The sequence below is a fragment of the Cheilinus undulatus genome, linkage group 12, assembly GCF_018320785.1.
Source record: "Cheilinus undulatus linkage group 12, ASM1832078v1, whole genome shotgun sequence".
NCBI lineage: Eukaryota > Metazoa > Chordata > Actinopteri > Labriformes > Labridae > Cheilinus > Cheilinus undulatus.
Window position 1 is genome coordinate 48,845,277 of NC_054876.1, and position 19,670 is coordinate 48,864,946.

Here is a 19,670-nt window from a genome sequence, read left to right on the forward strand (position 1 = left end):
AGTCAGTGGTGATAGTAACAGTCAGCCTCCTTACTTTAAAGATCCATGAAGCTCTAATCTCTCCTTATGAATATTAGAGGATGCTACGTTAAAGCACGTCAGAACTGATGTTAGAGAGCAAGAACAGAGCTAAACCACAGGATGAATAAACTCTTTAACCAACCAGTATAACTCATCACATATCATGTTAACATGTTTTTAAAAAAGAGCTGATGCTCTAATAAACTCTTCAGCAACAAGTGACATGTCAACATAGAAGAGTGGTGTGTGACTGCAGGGCTATTTTAGATCTAGGTCACTAAAAAGAGTCCTGGTTCTGGTCTTCAGGGCTTTCTGTGTGAAGGTTTGAAAATGTTTAAAGACAGTATTATGGGGTCGGTCCTAGGAAGGATGTGGGCGCTCTCAGTGAGGGGTCGTGGTCCTGAAAAGGACCATTGGATTGTGGTTGGTTATGGGCTGGTTTACTTGGAGCTGGTGTACTTAGTGACGGCCTTGGTGCCCTCGGACACGGCATGCTTGGCCAGCTCCCCGGGCAGCAGCAGGCGGACGGCGGTCTGGATCTCCCTGGAACTGATGGTTGAGCGCTTGTTGTAGTGAGCTAGACGGGACGCCTCCCCGGCGATGCGCTCAAAGATGTCGCAGACGAACGAGTTCATGATGGTCATGGCCTTGGAGGAGATCCCTGTGTCAGGGTGGACCTGCTTTAGCACCTTGTACACATAGATGCCGTAGCTCTCCCTCCTGCGATGCTTCCTCTTCCTCCCGCTCTTGGTGGCTTTGGGCGTTGCCTTCTTGGCTCCCTTCTTCGCAACTTTCCCGCTCTCTCCCGCCATGTTGCTCTGTGTCTCCTCTCTGTCTCAATGACTCCGTCTGAGCGCTGAGCTCACCTTTATTCCTGCCTCATGCAGACAGCGCTGTGCTGGTACTTACCCATGATTGGCTGAGCTGAGGCGGGGAGACTGAACACGCAACAACATGCAGTAACCGCCCTGAACTTGAAGGAGCGGTGTGACCACATCCTCCAAAAAAGGAGGAGACAGATTCAGCTGCAGAATTACGGCTCTACTGTCAAACATTTCAGAGTTCTGCAGGCATCAGCCCTCAGGGGGGAGAGGAGTTTCTACAACATTTATATCTTCCGACCTTCTTCAGTGTTTCCAGTTTTGTTCTGTAATCCTGATGCTACAGTCCATTAAATTTATTTTCTATTCTCATTAATCTACACTCAGTACTCCATCATGACAAAGGGGAAACAGAATTTTAGACATTTATTAAAATAAAAACTGAAAACTCACACTGACATCAGTGTTTAGAGCCTTTCCTCAGTTCTTAGTTGAAGCTCTTTGGCAGTGATTACAGCCTCCAGTCTTTCTGAAAATGACCCAACAGGTTTTGCACACCTGGATTGGGGGATTTTTCTGCCATTCTTCTTTGTAATTCCTCTCCAGCTCGTTCAGGTTGGATGGGGACTGTGGGTGGACAGACATTTTCAGGTCTTTCCAGAGATGTTGGAGGGTTCAGGCTCTGGGCCCCTGTAGGACATTCTCAGAGTCGTCGCTAATCCACTCCTTTGTAGTCCTGGCTGTGGTCTGACGGTCATCCTGATGTTGGGAGGTGAACTTTCAGCCCAGTCTGAGGTCCTGGAACAGGTTTTCATTGACAATATCTGTGTACTTTGTTCCATTCAGCTTTCCCTCAACCCTGACTAGTATCCCACCCCCACAGCATGATGCTGCCACCACCATGCTTCACCGCTGGTATGGTATTGAACAGATGATGAGCCAAACTGTTCAGTCTTGGTTTCATCAGACCAGAGAATCTGGTTTCTCACAGTCTCAGAGTCCTCCAGCCTGGCTTATATGTTTCTCACTGAGGAGGGTCTTCATCTCTCACTCTGCCTTGAAGCCCAGATCAGTGGAGGGCTGCCGTGATGCTTGTCCTTCTGGAACTTTGTCCCATCTCCACACAGGATCTCTGGAGTTCACTCAGAGTAATCAACAGGTTCTTGGTCTCCTCTTACTGAGGCCCCTCTCCCCCGATGGTGACCTGCTCTTAGATGAGTCCTGGTTGGTCCAAACCTCTTCCATGCAGAAATGTTTCTGTAGCCTTCTCCAGATCTGCGTCTGTCAACAATCCTGTCTCTGAGCTCTGCAGTCCCTTTGACCTCATGGCGTGGTTTTTGCTCTGATATCATTGTCAGCCTGGAGGCCTTCTATAGAGAGGTGTGGCTTTAGAATCATGTCAGATAAGGTTAATTTAGGACAGGTGGACTTAATAAAGGTGTAGAAACATCTCAGCAAAGCTCATAGAAATGGAGGAACCTGAGCTGCATTTACAGGCATGAAGAACCGGTTTGATGAGTCGCTCCATCTCCAGCCAATCATGGGTAAGTACCAGCACAGCGCTGTCTGCATGAGGCAGGAATAAAGGTGAGCTCAGCGCTCAGACGGAGTCATTGAGACAGAGAGGAACATGGCAGGAGAGAGCGGGAAAGTCGCAAAGAAGGGAGCCAAGAAGGCAACGCCCAAAGCCACCAAGAGCGGGAGGAAGAGGAAGCATCGCAGGAGGGAGAGCTACGGCATCTACGTGTACAAGGTGCTGAAGCAGGTCCACCCTGACACGGGGATCTCCTCCAAGGCCATGACCATCATGAACTCGTTCGTCTGCGACATCTTTGAGCGCATTGCCGGGGAGGCGTCCCGTCTGGCTCACTACAACAAGCGCTCAACCATCAGCTCCAGGGAGATCCAGACCGCCGTCCGCCTGCTGCTACCCGGGGAGCTGGCCAAGCACGCCGTGTCCGAGGGCACCAAGGCCGTCACTAAGTACACCAGCTCCAAGTAAACCGGCCCATAACCAACCACAATTCAACGGTCCTTTTCAGGACCACGACCCCTCACATAGAGCGCCCACATCCTTCCTAGGACCGACCCTGTAATACTGTCTTTAAACATTTTCAAACCTCCACACAGAAAGCCCTGAGGACCAGAACCAGGACTCTTTTAAGTGAACTAGATCTAACATAGCCCTGCAGTCACACACCATTCTTCTATGTCGATATTTAGACCTATATTTGAAAACCCAATGGTCCCTTCAGGACCCCGACCCTCAGTGAGAACGGCCCATCCCTGATAACCAACTCCAGTGGAAACAGCAGACTGAATCAAATAAAATCCTCTCATTGGTTCTTTTTTGTGTTTAACCAGGATGTGATTTTAAATGATAAAGCCTTGTGACTCTATGGCTGCAGAGTGAAGGGAGGCTGCAGTTCGCTAAATGACCACTTGATGTCACTGTTTCTCAGGACCACGACCTCTCACTGGGAGTGCCATCATCCTTCCTAGAACCAACCCTGTGATACCGTCTTTAAATATTTTAAAACCTCCACACAGAAAGACCTGAATACCAGAACAAGAACTCTTTTGTGACCCATATTAAACAAAGTGATGACCCTGAAGTCACACACCACTCTGCTTCTGCTATCACGTCAACGTTCTATCAGATCAGACCACGTAGGCCACATGTAGACCTACATTAGTGCAGGGCCGGTTTTACTGATCAGAGGCCCCAGGCAAAAACCAGTATGTGGCCCTCCTCCAGTCAGCTTAAACCATCACAGCTCTATACTAGCAGGTCTCTAGTCCGGGAAATAAAGATGCAGAACATTTTGTGCATTAATCTGACACCTCAGGGCCACCGTATTTTGACGTCCACATGGATGGATGGACTTTCCAATGAGCATAAGGTTAGTTCCTTTAAGGCAGCTAAGTTATTTATCACTGTTACCATTGTTAGTAATAGTGGCAGTTGTTGAAGTACTAGTAGTAGTACAACACAAATAAACCCACATTTGATTCACAATAGAACATAAACTACATATCAGATGTTAAACTGAGGTATTTTAACATTTCATGAAAATATTAGCTCATTTTGAATTTAATTTCCGCAACATGTCTCATCATCATCCAGACCAGAAGCAACACTGTCGCTGCAGCAAAAGCCAGGAATGAATGCTGGCAGAAAACTTTAACCTCTGTTAATGCGTAAATTCGTCAGATTATACAATATTAATTCATCGGACAATATAAATGGACAGCACTCTGATCACTCAGTTTCACTTTATTATGGTACAGATGTTTGGGGCAGAGCTTCCTCAGCGTGTTTGTGTTGTGATATTAATTCCTCACCTTGATTAGTACCACAAAATACAGTTTATGAACATGATTAGAATATTAAATGTACAGTTGTCATACCCGGCTCATGTTTCTGGAACAGTGCAGACTCCCTGAGGATCCGGGAGTCATTAACGGACCCTGGCCACTTAGCCACAAGGCTGGTGGCCATCATTTGATGGTCACATCATCTGTAGAAACACTTGAGGTTCACATTAGTCAATGTGCACTTGAAAAGACTTGAATAAAGCTCAATTGTGACAACAGTGTTGTGTGGGCCTCTTTGTATGTGTGGACTGTTTAATTATGATTTAAAATGATTATGATATAAATTATGGAAATTGAGTAAAGACACATTGATAATGAACTAACTGAATGTGACATGTTAGTGCACTGCAAATTTTTCTGTATTATGTGAACTACCTGAATGTTGAGGCTGTGAAAGTTTTTTCTATAAAAATTACGACAAAAAATACATTTGCAAGAGCCACAATCTAAGTGGTGAAAAGAGGCAATTAAAATAAGTTGAATGTGGCAAAAAACAGTAAAAGGGTGGGAAAAATGGGCAAAAAGTGGCAATAATGGGGGAATAAATGGCATTTAATGGCAAAATGCAGCTTAAATGTGTGAAACGTGGGTGAAAAAAACGCCAAAAAGGGCAAACATTTGCAAAAAGCAGGATGAAATAGGCAAAAACTGGTGAAAAATTGGCAACAACAGGATGAAAGTGGCAAAAAGAAGTGTCCAAAGCGGGCTTAAAGCAGTAAAAATAGATTACAAGTAGCAAAAAAGGAGCGAAATTGGTTGACAATTAAAGCAAACTGTATAATTGTGGGAAACAAACAGATTAATGTGACTTGCAATGGATAATTTCGAAAGTCAAAGTTTCTCTTTTTTATGGATTTGGGGGGAGGGGGGTAATATTTGAAATTAAGACATAAGAGAGCCACAAATCATCATAATAGAGCCACATGTGGCTCCAGAACCACAGATTGAGTAACACTGATCTATACCTTTCGTACAGGATGTCATCAGGTAAATCGAAAGGATTGCATCTATCCCTAAATATTCTTTCTCTCCTGGGCGCCCTTCTGTGCACCAACCAGGATCTTCTAAGAATGGGCAGGTCATTTTCCAAGAGAACTGATTGGTCAGGAGGCGGTGCTTTTATACTCGCTGATCTCTTATCCAGAACATAACCTGCTCTGGAGTAGGTTAGCCGTTCAACATAAGTTACCGCGGTGATTTATCCCGGTAAGAAGTGAACCAGCTTCGTCGTACAGAAAATCCAGGGTTAATCCTGAAGTTCTCGATAAAAGAAAATCGAGCTTCATTGTACAGGCCTCAGTTCAGGACCTGGAGTCTTCTCCTGTGAAGCCATGCTGTTGTGATGGATGTGGTATGTGGTTTCGCATGGTCTTGCTGACAGAGACGTTGTCTGGATGGGAGCAGATGTTGCTCTAAAAGCTCTCTCTACTTTCCAGCACTGATAGTTTCTTTCCAGATGTTAGAGCTGCCCACGCCATAGGCACTAATGCAACCCCATACCATCAGAGATGCAGGCTTTAGACCTGAGCCAGGAGAACAAGCTGGATGCTCCCTCTCCTCTTTAGTCCATCTGTGGTTTCCTCTGACCACAGAGCAGTTTTCCATGTTTCCTCAGTCCGTGTTAAATGAGCTTTGGTCCAGAGAAGATGGCGGTGTTTCTGGATCCTGTTCACATATGGCTTCTTCTCTCCATGATCCAGCTTCAACTGTCATTTGTTGACCTCCGCCGTTAGCCCTATCTCCCAATAGTAAAGAATCCTTTAAAAAATTCCTGGATCCAAACGGTGATCTGGATCACTCCCAAAATCTAATCAGTTCTTTCTTATGCCAATTGTAACATTTCCTGAAAATTTCATCAAAATCTGTCAATAACTTTTTGAGTTATGTTGCTAACAAACAAACAAACCCCGTGGATCACATAGCCTCCTTGGCGGAGGTAATAATAATCAATCCAGGATTACAACTTTGGATAGGCCCGCCAGATTCTGGATGGACCTGTTGATTTAAAACTGAAACTGTCTCACTTTCATATAGAAAAGTCCTATAGCCTAAAGAAACTGCTGGAGATTTTTGAATCATTTAACCTATTTTGGCAGAGTGGTGTTTTGATGTAAGATTAAATAAAGAAAAATACCAACAACGCCACCTGGGGACTTAAGGCCCATTTATGCTCAACGTTAAATACCGATCTGGATACGGACAGAGCTTTCTGTCCGTGCTCTGCGTTCATTTCGTCCGTATTTCTGCATGTTTCCATAAAGCAGTGACGGTAACATCGTTTGAAAAGGACGTATACATTTTCGTACGTAAAGGGAGTATAAATGGGCCTTTACACCCCGGGAAATAATCAACCCTAAACCTCGACCAAAACTAAATCAAAGGCAACACAGGTAAGGACTGAGGAAGCAAGAGATGAGGTTCAACAAAATATGAGATTTTATTTTAATTAATCAAATGAATAAAAAAGGCAATAAAAAGGAGCTGCAGCTGAAAAAGGAAAAATGTTGGTTAAACAAGTCTGACTCAACTAATAAAGTGAATTAAAATTATTCTTTATGTTAACAACAGTTTAAAAAGTCCTAGTACAAATCATTAAAAGGCATTGAAACTACAGCTGCTGCCCTAACTGAAAATAAACCAACCAGAAGGGGAGCTGATGCCACTAGCCGAGAGGCAGACTGTACTTAGGTGGGTGTGGTGGGTGATACCTATACGCCCTTTTCACGCTGCGCGTTCTCAGAGCGGATGAGATCAAAGGCAGTGGAAAAAAACATCCGGGTCTGTTTGTCAGTCGTGAAAATAAATAAATGAAGATGAACTTTTCGAAGTTTCTCGACAACCTTCCGAAACTGACGATGGCTGATGTCAATAGGATCGCTGACACGTTTTCCTTGACCTTGAGCTCCAAACTTGAAAAAGGTTACAAATTCTCCGTCGAAGGACGGTGAATGCTAGGCTAACAAGCAAGCTAGCTGTTTAAGCCAAGTGGTGTGAGTGAGTGAGAGGCTGCATTCAGCAGCAGCAGCCTGTTTTATCAGTGCTGCCTACCACACTATGATAGAGGCAGCCTCTTGTTTATGTGACATCTAACGAATCATTAGTACAAAGGTTATCAGGTTTTTCTGTATTTATCAGATCAATAAAAGATGAATGGGAATGGTAGTAACGATATGATCATGATAAAGGAGTACAGTTCCAAAAGAAACTGTACTGTGAAGGCTGCAAGCTGAATGAGATGGTGCTTTACGAACCGTTAGTGAAAGTTAAAAATAAATTATTTATGACAGACGCGTAGAATAGATGAGAATGATTCCTCACTACGTTCAGGTTAAAGAGAAAAGCAAGGACCTTTACGAAGTGAAATGGAGGTAATTGTGAGTCTGTGGTCTATAAAAGAGGTTCTCAACCTTTTCAGCCCGCGACCCCAAAAATAAAGGTACCAGTGACCCAGGACCCCCACTGTACCTGAAGGTGGCTGAACACAGTCATGTGGAGACAAGGCCGCACATTAGGGGGGAAAGATGGCCCAGTCAAACTGGGGGCCAGCAAAATCATGGTCCACTGTAAAGTTAAACTGTGGTATTTTATATTTAACCTGGTTAATAACCACTCTTATCAAAGAAACATATCTTTTTAATTCATTTGTGCAGTAAGTAGCCCTCTTAAAAATGTTAATCCTTTTGTTTTTAACAGAATTAGAGTACTTTTAAAATATCTAAAATGGGTAAATAATGGCAAAAAAATGCTGGGAAAGTAGGTGAAATTGAAGTTTAAAAGTAGCAGAAATAGGTTAGAAGTGCCAAAAATTGGATAAAAGTGGCAAATAAAATAACCAAAAATGGCAAAAATTGGTTAACGTGGCAAAAACAGGCATTATTAAGTGGTAAAAAGAGATTGAAAAAGTGGCTGAAATGGGATGAAACATTGATATTAACAGGCAAAACAGGGTTAGCTGAGGCAGAAATAGTTGGAAATGGGTTAAACTGGCAAAAATGGGCACATGAAATTGTGAAATGCAGCGTATAAAGTGTATAAAGGAGCCAACAACAGGCAGAGAGTGGCAAGATTTGGTTTAGAAGTGGCAAAAACAGGCAGAAAAAAGTGGTGGGGAGTGTTTTAAACTGACAAAAAAAAGGGTTTTCAGTGGCAAAAGTGTGTTAAAGTTGGCAAAATTGGTGGAAAGAAAATGATGACTACGGGTTGAAATCTGGCAAAATTAGTGTAAAGGGGCAACAGTGTAGATTAAAAAATATTCCTAGTTTTATTAAAGTCTTCTGGCGACCCCCTCTCAGTGTCTTGTGACCCCCAATGGGGTCCCAACCCGAGCACTGAGAACCACTGGTCTAAAAGCATTAAAAATAATATTTTGTTGAATATATTAAGGCTGGAATATAATAAATGAATTAAAGAAAGTAAATAAAAAATGGCTGTAAAATTACCACTGGTTTAAAGCTGTCTTATACTATGTAAGAGCTCACAATGACCTGTTATGCCAGAGTTAATCCTCTCAAATAATCTACAGAAATGCTGATCTATAATGGGAATGGTGGGGCTAACAGGCACCGCTATTTCTGAAGAAAGAAGATAACGACTGAGACGGTGCTCCCCAGGGTGTGGGCTGGGGGCGCTCCAGGTGGGCTGTGGGAGATCTTGTGTCTTATAAACCCATTGATATAATTTTACAAAATAAAAATCAGGTTTTGAATTATCTTAAGATACTCTAACATGACAAATTGCTTCTTTAGAGTCTATTAAGTAACAAACAAGCAAGTATATTTTTAACTTTCATGTCCCATTTGAATATTTATTGTCCAGAATGGGTGTCATGGTTTAACTGGTGATGAACTAACTGGTAACACTCCTTAGGCATTAAACTATGCTGCATTAATCGCTACTAGGAAAGGGTTTATATTGTCAAACTACATTTAAAGATAAATTTCAGAAAATATGCAACTTGCAGATGCCTGTGTAAATACATTTAATGCTGGTCACTCATTAAGTGTAATTTACGGCAACACCAACACTGGCTGGTGGAATTACACTCCTTAAAAACTAGGCATTTGTTCTAAAATTCTGTTGATGATATTAGAATAACGACTTAAATATTTTGAGGCTCATGTCATGGTTGAATGAAGGTTTTGGAGGTACCCAAAGGTTTTTAAAGTCTCAAAGTGGGCCATTGTGCACAGACGTTTGGGAAAGACTGGCCTAAGACATACTGAAGATGTTGAATGCATGCAAAGGTGGTACGCTAACTCTAATCCATCTATGAATAACAGATCCAGAGTTAAAGGTGCTAAATATCGTGGAAAATGCTGCACTACACTGCCAGTGCTGTGTATGTAAAATAAATGTTTAAAATAAAAAAATATTTCTGTAATAATAAATAAAATTGCTTGGTGCTATCCCACTAATGCTGTGTCTTCAATTTTGATAAAGTATTTTAGGAACCATGCTAAAACTGATGTTATTAATTAAATAAAAAATATGGTAATAATTAGGCCTATTCTGCAAAGTAATGTGTAAAAGAAGTAACTTGGTTCAGCTGATGCCTATTGTTCTACTTCATGCTGTTAATCAAGGCTTCATGATTTATGCGTTACGGCAGAGCATGCACAATGCTGAAGATAAATTTGCAAGGCAATTACAGAGCTTGAGCAGTGTCTATAAGTGTCTATTAAAGGCTTTATCAGTACAGAGCTGAAATGTGCAAAAAGAAATACCTGAGCCTAATAATTGAACAGCTTTTACTAAGCTGCCAATGCTGCACATTGGAGACAACCTCTCACTAAAGTGCAAGACTAACACTGGCTCATGAGATGCAAATATTGGTTTAATCTGTTTGACTTAAGGAGACCTGTCTAAGTCGGCGGCTGCCGCTCAGACATGCCGCTCTTGTTAAAATGACTTAGCCAACAAGTGGCATCGTTAATCCAATAGAATCTGATTTCCTTCAGTTTACAGACTCTAGATTAAAAGCTTTCAAATGATGATGCTAATGCTAATAATAGGCTTTGCTAGCCTCTTTTGATCTGTAACAGTAGATTTCTTCAGTTACTGCGTTATCATGTTTTCTATCAAAGACCACAGTTTACTGTGCATGGTATCAAGCAACGCTGGCAGATCAACCTTAAAATAAACAATGTCACTGCAGCCCTGAGCTTCTCAAAATTTTAATATTGGTTGTAACTCAAATTTTAAGTGTCATGTATCATGAGTCGTGTTATGAAACAATTACAGAGTACTTTGATGGTACTCTGATGCATCAGTTGGTGTCTTAAGCTGTGGCTGCTATCACTATACTCCTATCTTAGGTTAGCAGCAGTTACACATACTTTTTTCTTTGAAGGATCTTGCCTTTCATTATTCAGTCCCAAAAGAGAAGGAGTCACATTTTCTAAAACATACAATTGGCAAATATTAATGGAGTACTCAATTTGTCATTGTAAACTCTAAAGCACTTTTTGTGCATGCCCAGTTGACACACGCCCAGGTCTATCACATAGTAGTCACTAGGTAGTATTCCTCAAGTGCAACGGTGCACTTGGGAACAACCTGAATGTGATGCACGCCCAGGTCCGTCACATAGTATACTCAGACCTTAGCATTGGGCTCCCTGCCTGTAACTTGTTGAGGGTTTTAAGCCTCTTTCTCATCACTCCTCAAATTCTATATGTAAAATCTGTGAGGAGTGATTAAGTCGGAGCCTGATGCCAAACATATTATGTTGCATAATAAATGGTTAAACAAACTTCAATGTGAGATTATCGGCTGAAATGCTCCTTTTATACCCAGTCATGTTATTGACCTGATGACAAGTAACATCATTAGTGTCAGAACTGATTTTTTCCAGCCTTCTGTTGCCCTGTCCCTACTTTTCTGGGAGGTGTTGCTGCCATCAAATTCAAAATGAGATGTTTTTCATTACATGGTAGAGTGTCTGAGTTCTAACATCTGATATGTTGTTTATGTTCTGTGAATAAATATGGGTTTATGAGAATTGACAATCATTGATTTGTGTTTTTATTTACATGTTACACAGCGACTTCTTGGTATTGGGGTTTAGTAGTAGTAGGAGTAGTTCTAGTAGTGGTATTGCTGTTTGCATTCATCTTGCTCCTGTCTGTGCTCATCTTTTCTGTTGATGCATTTGTCCGGGACGTCCTGCTCGCTGTATTACACTAAACGGAATGAATGAAATACTGTTAAAATTGTTATTTGGCTCTATTTCCATCCAGCTGCAGCAGTTTCTCTCAAACGAGACCTCCAATTCTCTTCACAGCCTCATTTATCTCTCCAATTTTTCTACATCAGGTTTCATGACCTGTATTTTGTGTTTTACTGTCCTTCCTCCTCCATAAACAATCATGAAGTCTTTGTAGTCTTCTCAGGGTTAATTGAACTTATGTCAGGGCATGCAGGGAGGATTCATCCGTTGTTGGATCACTGCCAGCTAATCTACCTACACAGGTAATGTCAGCCTGCTGTGTTTATCTGCGCTCGAATAAGTTTGATTTTTATCGCCATGATGGAGAAAAGTTATGATATTTTAGATTCACTGTATGCTCATACACCTGTGCTCACCTGCGCAGGGAACAGAAATGGTTTAAAGACGTTTTCAGAGAGGTGACAAAGGGAAATATGTGTGTGAGGCATCCAGAGAGCATGCATGTGGCACGTTTAGAGTCATCCTTTAAGCACAGGTAGCACACCTGGATGTCACATACACCTGGAGACTGAAGACCAGGATGCTTTCTTTCTTTGATGACGTCTTTTTGGAGTTTATTCTGTGTTTTTCTGTGGATTTGAGCCTGAAAAAGAAGCAGAAAAAACACAGAGAGAAGACACTGACTGACAGCTGCTCCCGCGGTTCACTCTCCACGGTTCTCATCAGCTTTATAAATCCCGCCTCTGACGGCTAACAAGCACACCTTAACTCTTACTCACCTGTAGAGCAACTCACTCCTCTCAGAACACTGAGACACAAAGATGGCAGAAGAAGCTCAGGCCAAAGTCCAGAAGAAGAAGCCTCCCCGCACTAGGGGGACCAGAGTGCAGCTGGGGAAGCTGGTCCTCAACGCCGTCAAAGTGACCTCAGGCCGCAAGGGGACGTCTGTCGTGGCGATCAAAAAAAACCTGAAAAGCAACGGCGTGGACGTGAAGAAGTGCAACAAACAGATCAACAACACCATCATCCGGCTGAAGAACAAGGGCGTGCTGGTACAGGTCAAAGGGAACGGGGCGTCCGGCTCCTTCAAGCTTGCCAAAGCAAAGACAGAAACTAAAAAAACCACCACTAGAAAAATCACCAAGAGGAAGATCATCAAGAAGAAGAAGACCACCGAGAAGAAGAAGAAGACCACCCCCAAGAAGAAGGACACCAAGAAAACAGGAGTCAAAAAAGCAGCAGGCAAGAGCCCAAAGAAGGGAGCCGCCAAGAAAAACACCAAAAAGGCAGCAGGCAAAAAGACCACACCCAGAAAACCCAAGCCCGTCAGGAAGACCCCCGGGAAGAGAAAGCCTGTAGGCAGGAAAACCACTCCTAAAAAGGGCAAGAAATAGAGAAATCTTCTCTAACCAGTGCTGAGTGCAACAACGGCTCTTTTAAGAGCCACCAAACCACTGAGAGCCTGCTTCTTTATTTCAAATCCACTGATATCATTTTTGACATTTAATATGTTTACTCATATATTCATGAAATACTTACCTGTGCTAATATTTACCAACATTCTTACCTAATATCTGTACTTATGTCATTACTAATACACACAGTAATAAAGAGTATTCACCTACTTTAGTTTTGATTATAAGACAAATATAAAAATTATGTTTTAATAAAACAAACAAAAAAAATAAATAAATAATGTTTAAACATTTTAAAACCTCCACACATAAAGACTTTAAGACCAGAACCAGGACTCTTTTGTGACCCATATTAAACAAAGTGATGACCCTGAAGTCACACACCACTCTGCTCCTGCTATCACATCAACGTTTTATCAGATCAGACCACGTTGGCCACATGTAGACCTACATTAGTGCAGGGCCGGTTTTACTGATCAGAGGCCCCATGCAAAAACCAGTATGTGGCCCTCCTCCAATCAGCTTAAACCATCACAGGTCTCTAGTTCAGGAAATAAAGATGCTCACTGTTAATGCAGAGCATTTTGTGCATTAATCTGACACCTCAGGGCCACCGAATTTTAACGTCCACATGGATGCACTGCAAATTATTCGGTGCTTAACAAGATTTAAGAACTTAGATTAAGAAGTGTTAGATAACTGATCTTGTTTAAAAGTTATTTTTTTATTTTTAGTTAGTTTGTTTATTTAGATCCCCATTAGCTTTTGCAAGGCAGCAGCTATTCTTCCTGGGGTCTTTTCAATTTCCATGAGTGACACAAACTACATACAGAAGAAAATACCTATAAGGACACACACTAGTATACCAATACACACATAACACTCAAGACAAACACTGAAATCCAAAATTACAAGCTCCAAAATTGAATCATTGCAACACATATATCATGTCACACACAAAAGATGCCCTGACCCAACACTAAGAACAAAAAACAAAAGCATACATAATTATTTAAATTGGAGCAACACCATAAGTGATAATATAATACGATATAATATAATAATAAAATAAAATAATATAATATGAGCCCAAGTGGTACCCCTACAGTTTCTTGGGGAGCACTAACGGATGAAATTATGAGTAGAGTAATAATCTCTCAGCTTTATTTTAAAATTTGCCATGTTTTTCTGTTGTGTAACGTAATTTGGAAGGGCATTCCACTCCATCATAGCTCTGTATATTACTGTACGTTGAGAAAGTGATCTGGGCAAGATAAAATAACCACCAGCAGCCTGTCGAGTTGAGTACTCATGTGTGACTTTACAGTATAATCTTAAATCAAACACGATCATATCTTTTTTGTCTCAATTAGTCAGGACGTCCTTAAACTAAGTAAATATCTGTTAAAATAAGCCCCATTAGTCCTCTCACCCACAGTCTCATCAAAATAGATCTTGTTTCAAGATTCAGTAACAAACTCAAGTTGCTTGATTTAAGAATCGCTCAAAAAGCATCAATTTAAAAAAAAAGAAAAACATTTATTGACCAGAATACTTCTGACTTCAAACATGATAAAACAATGTTAGAAAGAAAATATGGACTGGTTTTAAGTTTTATGGTTTAGTTTTAACATTTTTTAGACTTATTTCAAAATGAACCAACTTGTTTTAAGACACAGCTTAATCATACTTTACTAATATTAAGTATTTTTTCACTAAATTTGATGGTTTTTATATTATTATAATTTTTCAGCTTAATTTGCTGTAATCAAGAAATTAAAGCAATTAATTTGCTTATACTTACTATATTTCCCTTATTTTTAGGCTGTACGAAGTTCAGTTTTAAGCAATCTCAGCTTAAAACCAGCATTTTATGCTGGTTTTAACCTTTTTGAAAGTTTCTGCCGACTTACTTATTTCTAGATTTAACAATCTTATTTTAAGAAATCTTATAGAGTCAAATTATCTTGCTGCATGGAGAGATAAATTTACTATTTTTGAGTACCCTTCTTCTCAACTGTAGTGTTTTTATCTTATATGAAGCCCCCCTTTGTTGCAGTGTGGATGGACTTTCAAATGAGCATAAGGTTAGGTCCTTTAAGGCAGCCAAGTTATTTATCACTGTTACCATTGTTAGAAACAGTTGATGGAGATTTGGGAGAGGAATGTTGTCCCATTCTTGTCTGATGCAGGATTCTAACTGCTCAACAGTCCTGGGTCTTCTTTGCTGGATTTTTCCTTCTCTGATGCTCCAAATGTTTCCTATTGATGAAAGATCTGGACTGCAGGCAGACCAGTTCAGGACCTGGACTCTTCTCCTGTGAAGCCATGCTGTTGTCATGGATGTTGTATGTGGTTTAGCATGGTCTTGCTGAAATAGTGGCAGTCTTCCCTGACAGAGACGTTGTCTGGATGGGAGCAGATGTTGCTCTAAAACCTCTCTAATTTCCAGCATTGATAGTTCCTTTCCAGATGTTAGAGCTGCCCACGCCATAGGCACTAATGCAACCCCATACCATCAGAGATGCAGGCTTTAGACCTGAGCCAGGAGGGCAAGCTGGATGCTCTCTCTCCTCTTTAGTCCATCTGTGGTTTCCTCTGACCACAGAACAGTTTTCCATGTTTCCTCAGTCCGTGTTAAATGAGCTTTGGTCCAGAGAAGACGGCGGTGTTTCTGGATCCTGTTCACATATGGCTTCTTCTCTCCATGATCCAGCTTTAACTGTCATTGGTGGATGGCACGGCCAACTGTGTTGACAGACGATGATTTCTGGAAGTGTTCCTGAGTACACTGAGGAACACTTTTCTGAAATCGTTCCACAATTTTTTGACTCAGTTTATACAGATTGGTGAACCTCTGCCCATCTTTACTTCTGAGAGACAATGGCTGTGTTTCCATTACCCTTAGAAATGCACAAAATCTAAATAGTGCAATAAAAAAGATGGTGATGGAAACATGTGAATCTCGAAAATCCTCTCAAATATCGCAAAAAAAGTTTTTACGCTCTCATGAGGAGGTTTTTCAGGCGTTTCGATACAGAAATATATCACAAAAGTGTAATGAAACACTTTTTCTGCATTTACAAGTCACAGGACGTGACATACGGTGTCACATGACCAGTCACTCTGAGACAACATGGCTCGGTACGTGTGGATAGAAGAAGAGACGAGACTTTTCTTATCATACTCACGCCTATCTGCAAAGCAGGTGGATACACCCATTTCCTTGTTTTTCACTGGCAAATCCATCTTGCAAAGCTTCCATTGGTAAGAAAGTGACAGGACCAATCAGCAACAAGGGGCAGTACTTTCAGGTGCATCAGAGTCATGATGTAAACAAGCAGCAACAAGAGGCTGGTGCAGTTATGGAGGAAGAGCTTAGTGTGGATGCTGCTAAAGCGCCAGTTTAATCAGAACTTGATGAAATTTCTTTGTTAAAAGAAGAAAAAAGAACAGCAGTGAGTTGTTTCCTTTTCAAAAACAACAAAAATTGAGTACTTGCATGTTCGTAGTCACCATGTTTCATGTTATTTCTTTGTAGCTGCGCACGTGCAGCTCAATAGCTGCTACGTCAGGTGTTTTGTTGCTCTGATTGGCTGTAGAGATGTGACAGAACGTTCTTCCAATCACACTCCAAGTTTTTTTTCCAAGCCCCTGCCTTTTCCTAAACATTTCCTACTGAAGCTTTCCCAGGTGGATGAGTGAATTGTGAGATTTGACAATCATTGATTGACATCCTGCCGGCTGTATTACACTAAACAGAATGAATGAAATACTGTTAAAATTGTTATTTGGCTCTATTTCCATCCAGCTGCAGCAGTTTCCCTCAAACGAGACCTCCGATTCATTTATCTCTCCATTTTGTCTCCTTTAGTTTTCATGACCTGTAAATTTTACTTTTCTTCCTCCTCCATAAGCTATCATGAAGTCTGTGTAGTCTACCCAGGGTTATTTTTTAAACTCGTGTCAGGGCATGCAGGGAGGATTCATCCATTGTTGGATCACTGCCAGCTGATCTACCTACACAGGTAATGTCAGCCTGCTGTGTTTATCTGCGCTCGAATAAGTTTGATTTTTATCGCCATGATGGAGAAAAGTTATGATATTTTAGATTCACTGTATGCTCATACACCTGTGCTCACCTGTGCAGGGAACAGAAATGGTTTAAAGACGTTTTCAGAGAGGTGACAAAGGGAAATATGTGTGTGAGGCATCCAGAAAGCATGCATGTGGCACATTTAGAGTCATCCTTTAAGCACAGGTAGCACACCTGGACGTCACATACACCTGGAGACTGAAGACCAGGATGCTTTCTTTCTTTGATGATGTCGTCTTGGGGTCCATTCTGTGTTTTTCTGTGGATTTGAGCCTGAAAAAGAAGCAGAAAAAACACAGAGAGAAGACACTGACTCACGGCTGCTCCTGCGGTTCACTCTCCACGGTTCTCATCAGCTTTATAAATCCCGCCTCTGACAGCTAACAAGCACACCTTAACTCTTACTCACCTGTAGAGCAACTCACTCCTCTCAGAACACAGAGACACAAAGATGGCAGAAGAAGCTCAGGCCAAAGTCCAGAAGAAGAAGCCTCCCCGCACTAGAAGGTCCAGCTTGCAGCTGTGGAAACTGGTTGTCAACGCCGTCAAAGTGACCTCAGGCCGCAAGGGGACGTCTGTCGTGGCGATCAAAAAAAACCTGAAAAGCAACGGCGTGGACGTGAAGAAGTGCAACAAACAGATCAACAACACCATCATCCGGCTGAAGAACAAGGGCGTGCTGGTACAGGTCAAAGGGAACGGGGCGTCCGGCTCCTTCAAGCTTGCCAAAGCAAAGACAGAAACTAAAAAAACCACCACTAGAAAAATCACCAAGAGGAAGATCATCAAGAAGAAGAAGACCACCGAGAAGAAGAAGAAGACCACCCCCAAGAAGAAGGACACCAAGAAAACAGGAGTCAAAAAAGCAGCAGGCAAGAGCCCAAAGAAGGGAGCCGCCAAGAAAAACACCAAAAAGGCAGCAGGCAAAAAGACCACACCCAGAAAACCCAAGCCCGTCAGGAAGACCCCCGGGAAGAGAAAGCCTGTAGGCAGGAAAACCACTCCTAAAAGGGCAAGAAATAGAGAAATCTTCTCTAACCAGTGCTGAGTGCAACAACGGCTCTTTTAAGAGCCACCAAACCACTGAGAGCCTGCTTCTTTATTTCAAATCCACTGATATCATTTTTGACATTTAATATGTTTACTCATATATTCATGAAATACTTACCTGTGCTAATATTTACCAACATTCTTACCTAATATCTGTACTTATGTCATTACTAATACACACAGTAATAAAGAGTATTCACCTACTTTAGTTTTGATTATAAGACAAATATAAAAATTATGTTTTAATAAAACAAACAAAAAAAATAAATAAATAATGTTTAAACAGTAATTATAGACATTCAGGTCAAAAACAAGAGCAAGGACTAACTACAGAAAGGCTTATTGGTGTCAAAATGCTTACACCTTTAGTCATTTAACATCCATGATACTTTCTATTAGTTTAAGGAGCATAAATATGATTTTCCAGAGATAACAAGGTCAGTTTAATGGTATTGGTATCATGGCCCCAGTCTCCCTCAGTCATAAAATAGTCTGGGACTGGCCAGAGGTAAAAACTTTTTCATGCAGTTTTTTCATTTTTCTTATAAATACTGTGTTATTTCTTTGATTTTATTAATCTAATATCACACTATACAGTATTTTAAAATGGTTTAGTCAAATATACTGTTGAAATGTTAGTTAGGTTTACTTTACCATTAACTATTTTAACTTCTTTGTCTTCTTCTTTCTGCCTTTCCCGCTTCTTTTCCCCTCATGAACCGTTGACCAGCCGGAAGGGGGCGTGGTTTATAATGATTTTGTTTTCTCCAACAGAGACACAGCTGCAGCGCATGCTCCCGAAGTTAGGACCAATCAGCGCCGAGCTCTGATGTCGTCAGACAACATTTTATTCCTTTGATCTCAGAGGCGGTGAGTCATCAGAGGAGCGTTAAAAAGGCGCGAACAAGACATAAAGCAGCTCGACAATGAGCCGGCAGTCGGAACGGCCCGGTCACCGGAGGGAGGAGCCCCACAGGCTCCGGTAGCGACCCGGTACCGCGGCTCATGGATTCCTCGGTCAGTGAGGCTTACCTGGTGGAACACCCACTGGTGTGACATCCACACCTGGGGGATCCTCATCATTCTCAGAGACTTCCGGCTGTCCTGGAGGATCCTCGGGGAGATACTCAGGCGGATCTGAGATCAGTTCACCATAAAAACAAGTCTGAATGCTCCAGTGTTATGACAGAGAAGAAGATTATGAAGAGCATCCTGGTATTTAACTCACAGAGAGGAGGTTCAATTATTCAACATAATACTCCACTGATCTGAAATTACAGCAGCAACACAAAACCATAAATGTTAGAGAAAAAATAAAGTAACACAGGTAATGTATGAATGACATTCTGTGCCGTGACTGGAAGATTTAATGATATAAAGGAACATCAGTGGCAGATTCAGTCATGCTGGGGCCCTCTACAGCCATGATTCTGTCCTTTTTATTTTTATTTATCAAAGACAGTCCAACGTAACTTCTTCATCAGTCTAAATACAGTTAAACAAAGTCACCCCACCTTCTCTCCCATGACTAAAAGTTATGGTTTTGACTGTTTATTTCATATTTTAACCTTTAAATCTCATACCTTTGACTTTTTCTCTCATATTTTTTACCTTTTAGATTCGTAATTTTACATTTTAAATCCTATTTTGACCTTAACAAGTAATAAGTTTTTGACTTTTATCTTGATTATTTACCTTTAAAAATCGTGATTTTTAATGTT

The 19,670-nt window shown here is 41.3% G+C and overlaps 4 protein-coding genes across 4 annotated transcripts; 3 read left to right on the forward strand and 1 right to left on the reverse strand.

Annotated features, from left to right (window-relative positions):
• Positions 1-461: 461 nt before the first annotated feature.
• LOC121518971 (late histone H2B.L4-like) lies at positions 462-833 on the reverse strand. Its single transcript, XM_041801689.1, has one exon. The coding sequence runs from the start codon at positions 831-833 to the stop codon at positions 462-464; it is 372 nt and encodes a 123-aa protein (XP_041657623.1).
• A 1,639-nt stretch (positions 834-2,472) lies between these two features.
• On the forward strand, positions 2,473-2,844 carry LOC121518956 (late histone H2B.L4-like). Its single transcript, XM_041801664.1, has one exon. It carries the CDS (start codon positions 2,473-2,475, stop codon positions 2,842-2,844), a length of 372 nt encoding a protein of 123 aa, XP_041657598.1.
• Positions 2,845-12,173: 9,329 nt separating this feature from the next.
• On the forward strand, positions 12,174-12,782 carry LOC121518542 (histone H1-like). The gene has a single exon (XM_041800895.1). The coding sequence runs from the start codon at positions 12,210-12,212 to the stop codon at positions 12,780-12,782; it is 573 nt and encodes a 190-aa protein (XP_041656829.1). The 5' UTR covers positions 12,174-12,209.
• Positions 12,783-17,328: 4,546 nt separating this feature from the next.
• On the forward strand, positions 17,329-17,947 carry LOC121518543 (histone H1-like). Its single transcript, XM_041800896.1, has one exon. The coding sequence runs from the start codon at positions 17,351-17,353 to the stop codon at positions 17,945-17,947; it is 597 nt and encodes a 198-aa protein (XP_041656830.1). The 5' UTR covers positions 17,329-17,350.
• The last annotated feature ends 1,723 nt before the right edge of the window (positions 17,948-19,670 follow it).

Bases quoted from the DNA above. Each gene is read 5' to 3' on its own strand.
- LOC121518543 (XM_041800896.1), top strand. From the start codon at position 17,351: ATGGCAGAAGAAGCTCAGGCCAAAGTCCAGAAGAAGAAGCCTCCCCGC.
- LOC121518956 (XM_041801664.1), top strand. From the start codon at position 2,473: ATGGCAGGAGAGAGCGGGAAAGTCGCAAAGAAGGGAGCCAAGAAGGCA.
- LOC121518542 (XM_041800895.1), top strand. From the start codon at position 12,210: ATGGCAGAAGAAGCTCAGGCCAAAGTCCAGAAGAAGAAGCCTCCCCGC.
- LOC121518971 (XM_041801689.1), bottom strand. From the start codon at position 833: ATGGCGGGAGAGAGCGGGAAAGTTGCGAAGAAGGGAGCCAAGAAGGCA.